The sequence below is a fragment of the Hylobates moloch genome, unplaced genomic scaffold (genome assembly GCF_009828535.3).
Source record: "Hylobates moloch isolate HMO894 unplaced genomic scaffold, HMol_V3 SCAFFOLD_11, whole genome shotgun sequence".
Lineage (NCBI taxonomy): Eukaryota > Metazoa > Chordata > Mammalia > Primates > Hylobatidae > Hylobates > Hylobates moloch.
In genome coordinates, this window is record NW_026652286.1 from 41011502 (window position 1) to 41021148 (window position 9647).

At 38.3% G+C, this 9647-nt stretch overlaps 1 protein-coding gene across 1 annotated transcript; it reads left to right on the plus strand.

Moving 5' to 3' along the window:
- Positions 1-465: 465 nt before the first annotated feature.
- LOC116477317 (olfactory receptor 6A2) lies at positions 466-9390 on the plus strand. The gene is made up of 2 exons (XM_058446558.1): positions 466-632; positions 4275-9390. The coding sequence occupies exon 2, from the start codon at positions 4451-4453 to the stop codon at positions 5432-5434; it is 984 nt and encodes a 327-aa protein (XP_058302541.1). The 5' UTR covers positions 466-632; positions 4275-4450; the 3' UTR covers positions 5435-9390.
- Positions 9391-9647: the final 257 nt, after the last annotated feature.

A 9647-nucleotide genomic window follows, 5' to 3' on the forward strand; every position in this document is an offset into this window, starting at 1 on the left:
TGTCATGTTCCAGGATCTGTACATATATTAATGACATTTACTCCTCTCAACAATCCTGTCAGGCATATGAATCCTATTATATAGATTAGGAATGTAAGGCCCGAAGAGGTTAAATAAATTGCCCAAAATTATATATCTGAGTTAGAATATCGGCCCGTGTCTTTCTTTTGAGCAGGAGTATGACATGATAGAAAGAGGAGACTGACAAGGAACAGGAAAGCAAGAGACGGAAGCATGAGTTTGTAGGGATATCTTGACATTCTCTCTTTCGTGAGATTTCCTGACAAAACCCTATGGCCTGAGCTTTCCAAACATTCCCCTTCCCTGTCCTCTGCCCTAGCCTTTTTTTCCCTCTTGTATCTCTTTTTGTCTCTTGAGCTTCTGCCTCAGAGACATCTCAAAGCATCAGAAGGAGGAGGGAAAAATGGGGACTGAGGGAGTGAGGTGCAGGATAAAGGAATCTTTCCTAGCTTGGCAGTGTTCTCTGTCTATGGAAGGAAGAAAAAGTGGAATCTCTGTATCATCTTTCTTAGTCCTGATGACTCAACTTTGTTTGCATGCATTTTAAATCCTCTCCTAACCAACCCAGCCATCTCAGGAGGACCTTGATGAGTCAGTGACATCTGAATAAAGTGAGTGGATTCTGTTATCTGCTGATTCCTCTTCAAGTGGTCAATTATCCCAAGTTTTCTTTACTTACGTCTAATATAGCCGTCTTCTTATTCCTCTCTATACTTAATAAAATCCCAAACCTCTCAATATTTTCCACATGTATTAATTCTGTTGATACTTAGACTAATATCACTTTCTTTATCTTTTCCTCTCATAGCTGGTCCTTTACTTATTCATAATCTACCTGCTCTCCCTACAGTATTTTTGATCATCCATTTCCAGTCTATCCTTTCAATATTCTAGTTATCTCCACCTTATCTCTCATTGGTTTATTGTCTATATAGCAAGTTCATTTTTCCCAAATATTATATCTTATTCATGTAAATCCAATCTTCTTGCACTTAATCTAACTTCCTCATGTTTTATCTGGTCCCTGCAGATCTACAATCAATGCATGTTTTACTTGCATATAATTCCAACTCTGTCATATTCTCAGTTACCCACTTAAATTCTCTATTCCTGACCATTTCCACCAAAATCCTTTTTATATACTTTTTTCTTTATATTCCATTCCTGTTATCTGCAATTCATCTGTTCTGCCCACATTATACCTTTCTCCATTTTGCCATGCATTCATGCAACCACATTATAAACCTTTAATAATCAGTAAGTGAAACCTTATAACAGGAACTACTGTCAGAAGGAGAGATAGATGCTCCAACAAATAATCTAGTGTATAGAAATATGGGTACTTCTGGAGAGGTAATAACTAAGGGACTAAAACATTACGAGAAAAATTCCTAGGAAGAGAATGGGTGTTTTTGACAGAAACGTGTAAAGTTACAGAATTATATAATGTCATGACATGTTTTTAAAAAGTTAAATAGTAGGCAATGATTAGATTGCTGTATAACAGCTAAAAGGAAATACATTTTGATTCTTTACTGGAGGATTTTGTATGTGTTCTCAAAAACTGGATGCTCTTGTTGTCAGCGGTTTCTATAGAGAAATATGACTCTGAAAACAAGTAAGAGTTATACTGATGAGGGTACTGGCTGGAGGAAAAAAGACCAGGTAAGATCCTATCAAAATAGTTAAATCAAGGACTACCAAGGACCTGCTGTGAGGAACTAGGAGGAAGGCAGTAGAAATAGGACAGAAGAAAAGGGACTGATATGAGAGATAATTAAAGAGGCATTTTAGCTAGAACTTGGATTAGTTAAGTGTGGGGTGTGTGTTGGGGGAAAGGGTGGATGGGTACAGAATATCTAGGAAACTTCCAGATGGCTTGCATAGGAGACTGTATGAAAGCTAATGCCATTTATTGTAATAGAGGAATAACTTGCTTGGGAAAGGTTATTCTAGATATAGTAGAATGTGGAACTCCTGTGACATCCATAGAATTATATCCACTCCATACTCCACCATTAAGGACATGTGGAACCACTTCAGCTACAGAGGTCCCCCTTTACATCCACCTGATCAACAGCTGCAGGGATATAGCAAGCAAAATGATAAATAGGCTTTCATGGACTCTAATGAGACAAGTAACCACAGGAATCTCACTGAACCTGTGAAGGGAAAAGTTTAAAAAAAAAAAAGTACCTAATGTCTCCATGGATAGAAGCCTTATAAACCAAGATGTGAAGGCTAAATAGGATGTAGTTCATGGAGATTGCAGCATGAGGAAAGCTATGAGGTGATACACATGGTGTGTGTTGAGAGCTGCAAGGTATAAAATACAGTGTAGACTGTGGTAAGAAATAAGGTTTAGGTGGAAGCAGTGGCAAAATCATGAAGTGCCTATAGGCCTTGTACCTGTAGGCTAAATGATTTGAGCATTTATTGTGTACACAAAGGGACTATGGATGAGTTTTAAGGAGAGTAAAATGGTCAGTTTTGAGCTAAGGTTTCACCTTTAAGGGTAAGACTATAAGCAGAAAAATCAGTTGGGAGTCCATGTGTGAAAGGCTGTTATTTTCAAGTGTGCAGAGCATCAAACATGAAGGTTGAAGTGACCAAAGGACATGAATGAAAGTCCGAGGCCAAAAGGATCAAAAGCAAAAAGAAGGGTGTATGAGGTAGGTATTGAGAAAGGATCAAGGCTAAGGTCATAAACAGCAATTGTAGGTTTGATGTTCCCACTTATCTATGTATGTACATGTATGGCATTGGGATAGGCATGTAGCTTAAACTTTCAGGGATGAGAAGGTGAAGATATGCCCCTATAACTAGATTATAAGATCCTGAAGACTCAGCATGTGTCTATGAACCTTTGTATACCACAGCTCTTAGCCCATGGTCTAGAGCATTGCTGATCAACCATCAATTTTGAAATAAATAAAATTGTGGGTGTGAATGGAAAGAATGAGAATGATGGGAAATGAAAGCCAGGGACATAGGTATTTTGTAATTGCATTACAGTATTAAGAGAAATTCAAGGGCTCAAGTACTGAGTAATGCTCAAGTAATGACAGCAGAGCATACAGAGAAGAGAAAGTCAGGCATAAAATTATTAGCAGGTTGTTTTAATTTGTGAGCACATTCTGCCCCCACTAACCTCATAGGGACAGATTTAAGACTAAAAAGTAAGAAATCTGAGAAGAAATCACACCCAGATGCTCAGCTGACTCTACCCCATTCTCCTTTCTAAACTCCACACTCTCTCCCAATGCTATAACTGTACAGGGACACAGGGTAAAAATAACCCTTCCTTCATATCCACTCCCATGTAAAAATCCCAACTTCTTTTCTACATGAGACACAAAAATGGCTTGAAGTTTTTAAAGGGAAAGGGAAATTTTTATCTTTGATATCAAGGTAAACAGAGTATCCTAGTAAATGTATGTTTTTATATGGGCTTTAATGTTAAAGGAAGATACTCTATCCTCATTTCAATATACTTAGTACAACTTCCAGCACCTTATAATTCTTAGTCTTTCTGCCATCCAGCATCCATTTCCTAATCTGATTTCCCAGTGAATCTCAGGTCTTCCTTGTAAGTACTGGGTTCTGTAGACTTCCACTCTACAGGTGCTGTGACCTTCTTGTGTTCTGCTTTTGTCTTTCTTTCCTCCTGGCAGGAAGGAACTGTTTCTGTAGCTGAGTCTCAAAGATTCTGTCTCCCAGCTGTACATCCAAGATGTATTGTACAGTCCCTCCTTTACATCACCTAAATATTTTGGAAGCTCCAAGGTCCTGATCCCCAGTTCTACCTCCTGCTATTTCTGAAACCCAGAATTAGTCACTTAAATCTATATTTCAGTTTTTTTAGGCATACAGTTGTAGCTATTAGTACTACTAGCCCACAGGATTGTTGTTAAGATCAAGCGAATTAATACTGCAAAGGTTTTACAGCAGTGCCTGCATTAATAACAGTGCCTGCACTAATAATAACTCAATTGTGTTATATGTGATTGTTATTCCTCCATTGTGTAACTTATTTCCTCAAAACAGAGTCATGATCCAACTCAAAGACAAACTCTCATTTTAGGGCAGCCGAGACTCTTTCAATTTTTTGGTTTTGATCTATGTTCTTTGGGGACAAAATAGTGTCATTTTAACCCAGTGCATCTCAATGCATGCTTCTCCAAAGGTCAGAACAGACTCCTTCCTGTCTTGTTCCCAATAAAAAAACATTTATTTTTGTATGTTTGCCTTAGCTCATTTCCAGATTAAAGAAGAGAGCAGTGGCCTCAGCTCAGTGATTAATTACATCAACTCCTTACGTGGCATTCGACCATTATAAGCCCATTAAGAGAAAGGCTGGGTTCTTGTTGCAGCCTACTGAAGACTCTCTATTCTCATCTCCTGAAGAGTAGTAAGAGAGACCAATGACATGGAGTGGAGGAACCATAGTGGGAGAGTGAATGAGTTTGTGTTGCTGGGCTTCCCTGCTCCTGCGCCACTACAGGTCCTATTGTTTGCCCTTTTGCTGCTGGCCTATGTGTTGGTGCTGACTGAGAACACACTCATCATTATGGCAATTAGGAACCATTCCACCCTCCACAAACCCATGTACTTCTTTCTAGCTAATATGTCCTTTCTGGAGATCTGGTATGTCACTGTTACTATTCCCAAGATGCTTGCTGGCTTTGTTGGGTCCAAACAGGATCATGGACAGCTAATCTCCTTTGAGGGATGCATGACACAGCTCTACTTTTTCCTTGGCTTGGGCTGCACTGAGTGTGTCCTTCTCGCTGTTATGGCCTATGATCGCTATGTGGCCATCTGCTATCCTCTCCACTACCCAGTCATTGTCAGTGGCCAGCTGTGTGTGCAGATGGCTGCTGGCTCTTGGGCTGGAGGTTTTGGCATCTCCATGGTCAAAGTTTTTCTTATTTCTCGCCTCTCTTACTGTGGCCCCAACATCATCAACCACTTTTTCTGTGATGTCTCTCCATTTCTCAACCTCTCATGCACTGACATGTCCACGGCAGAGCTTACAGATTTCATCCTGGCCATTTTTATTCTTCTAGGGCCACTCTCTGTCACTGGGGCCTCCTATGTGGCCATTACTGGTGCTGTGATGCACATTCCTTCGGCTGCTGGACGCTATAAGGCCTTTTCCACCTGTGCCTCTCATCTCACTGTCGTGATAATCTTCTATGCAGCCAGTATCTTCATCTATGCTCGGCCAAAGGCACTCTCAGCTTTTGACACCAACAAGTTGGTCTCTGTACTGTATGCTGTCATTGTACCATTGCTCAATCCCATCATTTACTGCCTGCGCAATCAAGAAGTCAAGAGAGCCCTATGCTGTACTCTGCACCTGTACCAGCACCAGGATCCTGACCCCAAGAAAGCTAGCAGAAATGTATAGAAGGGATGTGTGAAATCTGATAAAATGCTATTAAACTTGGGATCAATGTGTTCTATGAAGTCCAATGGAGTTCTTAGGGCCTAAATTGGGGGCCAGAGTTTCAAAGGCATCACTATGGAACTAGGAATACTTGCTTTAACTAGTCCAGGAGGAGAAAGAGGAATAGGTTGCAAGCTAGAAAATGGATTTCTGCAGGACAGGGCCATAAAATACAGGATAGAGCTGGGTCCACTATTGCCTGTGCCTTTGTAATTTGCATAGACAAGATTCCAATCAAGGAAGCACAGGCTTCATTATGGAAAAGCAGCACAAGACTTTTTGATAAGATCTCTATTAGGTAGCAGAGGCCCAGGAGGTATCATTCTAGTGTGTGTTACAAGGCAAGGAGATAAGAAACTAGGAATTTTTGTTTTGGGAACATATCACCTATCAAAACATAATGGTTTCTAGGTTTATTTTCAAATTTACTGTGGTCAGTGTCCACACTGAACTAGTGGCTGAGTGCAGTTGTTTCATCAATACTCTGTCTCCCTGATTAGACTATAAGCACCATGGCAACAGGATCAGATTTTCTTTTACATCCTTTTATTACCATGGGCAGGAACAGTATCTAGTGCATGATGGCTATGAATACGTATAATGAATGAATATAGTTTGGAACCATGTAGGCAAGGCATGTGTGTCATGCTTATATGTGGGGTTGGCAGGTGCAGCAAGTAAACTCCTCATACTTTACTAGTATGCAGAGAGATACAAATTGGCTCAGCCTTGCCAGAAAAAAATTTTGAAAATATGTATTACAAATCCTGAAAATATTGCAACCATTGTGATTCAGAAAGATTTGTGCAGATAGACACTTTTACTTATAAATACAGAAACAAGGAAAGGAAATAAGCAAAATATGCTCAACTTTTGCAAACAGGGCACTGGTCAAATAAATTGTAGCTCATATGTTACATGGAAAACTATGCAGAAATTGAAATAAAGTGATCTAAATAGAGTTAATGAAAGAAAAAATGTTTCTAACTTAATAAAAATATTATGTTATATAACAGTATCAAAAGTATCAGCCAAAAGTATCAGCCATATTTGCTTGTTTAAACAAGACTAGAAAGAATATGACTAAAATGCTGACTAGATAATGCTGGACTGCTTACGCCTGTAAATTGCATTCTGTGGCTAAGCAATTGCCATCAGTATATTTATTTAAATGCTTTTTTTCTTAGCCCATCTTATATATAACTTTATTTATCTGGACAGGGAGATGGATACAGGGTATGTCAGTATGATTTTCAGAAATTTAGCTCCCTACTGTCACCCAACAACCAGAACTCTGAAGACAGTGAAGATTCTATCTCCAGATATGGGATCCAACTGTTGCTCAAGATGTGGGATCTAACTTTATTGCTGTCTTTTACTTAATAAAATTTACAAAAGGATATTACCAAGGATATCATGCATTATTTGCTAGCCCATACTTATTAAAAGTTTTAATATAATGTGCATATCTGTTTGTGCCTAAACAGTATAAGTATCTTGTTGTAATAATTTTTTAAATGACTGGATATAAAGTTCATCAAAAGTCTACTGTCGAAGTGTCCCCATAGAAGAAGTTTCTGAAATGGGGTTGTGATCAGGGATGGGAGAGTCCTCCTCTAGGCATTGTTATTTACAACTCTTATATAAACTCTCTTGTAAGTTAACTCCAGTTAATAGGAAGTAAAAGCATAATGTTGAATTTCTTCATTGTGCTTTTCTTTTATTTTCCAAGCTTTTTAGTATAAAATGCTTTAAAACACCTCTAATTCTGATTTCAAGTATTGGAATAGGGTTTAGCACAGTATTCCTCACATACTCACCTTTCAATAAACCATGAATGAGTTTGAGTCCTGTGTACTATGGTGAGATTGACACCTCTCCAAATGGGGACTGAATTTTTAGTAAACATATGACCCTCAGGACTCATATTGAAATTGAGGTCACAAAACCTCATAAACTTTTTCACGTGAAGTATTGATCATCAGATTAAGTATCCCCCATCCTCCATTTATGTAACTGATTTTTCCCATAAACCTAGATATAGAAATTTATTTTATCCTTGTTCCATTTGATCCTGTTTGTTTTCAACCATCTTTGTAATCTGCCAGTCTTTCAAAGTATTGCTTAGATAATACAAGTCTTTTATAATTCCCCTTTGCTAATACAGTATCTGGAGAAGCTTCTAATCTCTTGCATCAGTACAAGAGGTGGGAGTACTGGATCTACCCGGGTTATTCAGGGTGGCCAGAGGAAACTAACAACTACAGGCAAGTGAGGATTAATATAAATGACTTCTGTGCTCCAGATGTCTAGTGGTTTCCAATGTTGAGTAAACTCCAGATTTCTCAGTCTGCCTTTTAAGTTTCTTCACAGCACATTCTTAATTTTCCTTTTCATCCCTATTTTAATTTTTTGTCCACTACAAACCTTGTACAGGTGAATTCTAGATTGTGATTAACAATTTTTATTTGAGACTAATAAGCCAGTGTATTTCGCTATTTGCTAAAACATCACATCGATCAGGATCAGGAAACAAAAATCCTTCTTGATAAACAGCATTTTAAAAATAACAATTGTTCTGCAGCTCTGTAAACCCTATTTCCCTTCATTAAAAAACCCTTACGGTTATGAACAAGTAAAGACTGAGAAATATCAGATCAAAGCTGACTAAAGAGACAAGATACCCATATGGAGTACGGTATATTGGATTGGATCCTGGAACATAAAGTAATACTAATGGAAAAGATAATAAAATCTGAATAAAATGGCAAAATCTGAATAGTTTAACAGCGATGTATCAATTTTGGTTTCTGATTTTGACAAGTATATATGCTAATGAAGGATGAATACATTAGAAGAAACAAACTTGAGAGATGTGTGTGTGAAAAACTCTCTTTAGCATCTTTGCGATTTTTCTGTAAGCCTAATATTGTTCCAAAATTTAAAAGTTTATTTTAAAAAGCAACACGTTATTAGTTTTTCTTACCAAATATTTTAAGAGAAGTTTGATTTATTTTATTGGCTTTCATAAAATAAAGATATATTTTCCCTTCCTTTATAGTTACAATAATATGTACAGCCAACACTTGACTTTTTTGAATATTTACCTGAATTTTTTATTATCATGATATTCATGAATTGATGCTGTTATTATTTAGCTAATTGATAAGACAGAGATGAAGTGAAGTATAATTAACAAAATTGATAAAGTTAGTGCTTTATATACTTAGCAACTCTAAAAAATTATGCCAACTCTTTTGAATATCACCATTTGGTGCCAGCAAGAATGAGTGGACATCTCCATGTGCTTGGTAGAGAAGCGGGCCTATAGGGCAGGTGTATTCATTTTCTCTTAGAAGCATTCCTCAGATCAAGATTGCTTTGTCTGATTTTCATGTTTCGTAGTCACACTTCATGAAAACCAATGGCCCCAGCCTTCCCAGAATTAGTGACAATACACAATATGCTTTTCGACAAAGATTTTGGTTGGTTGGAGTGGGGAAAGAGCTAGGTCCATTCTTCTCCACCAAATATCAGTCACACATAGGACTTCATATCCTCAAGGACTGGAGAACATTTTCCAAGACTTCTCATTTTTTCAGTCCCTTGCTTCAGCTCCCTGTAGCTAACTCCCTGTAGCTCCCTGTAGCTAACTTTTTTTCAGTCCCTTGCTTCAGCTCCCTGTAGCTACTCCCTGTAGCTCCCTGTAGCTACTCACCAAGGCACTAGTGCATCTCCTTGGCCTTTGTTCTTGCAGAACTTCTAGCAGTTGACTCCAGATTTTATGGTTACTTTTGGCACAATTAGCAGCAGAGACAGAAATAACTGGACTGTGGATGACTTGATGGAGAGAAGGATCTGTCAGTTCACCCTTTTCTTAGCATGCAGGGCACACTTCACAGATGTTATTGTCTGAGTGCTTCCTGGAGTCCAAAGCAGTGGTGGGGCCTCTTGTCACTGAGGAGGAATTATTATCCTATAGTTTCACTGTTTGCTGTCATTACTCTGTGTTCCTTCCTGTTCTAGGCTGAAAGCCTAGAGGGCTCTACACTGCAAGTCGTCTCATCTAATTTGTACTACTCAAATCCTGGGTGTAGTTCATATTCCAGCAGAGGTAATATTTTACATTTCTGTAATGAGGACAAAGGAGCTTTAGAAATGTTTTCAAAGGATT

Excerpts from the sequence above, each read along its gene's own strand:
- LOC116477317 (XM_058446558.1), top strand. The coding sequence starts at position 4,451 with ATGGAGTGGAGGAACCATAGTGGGAGAGTGAATGAGTTTGTGTTGCTG.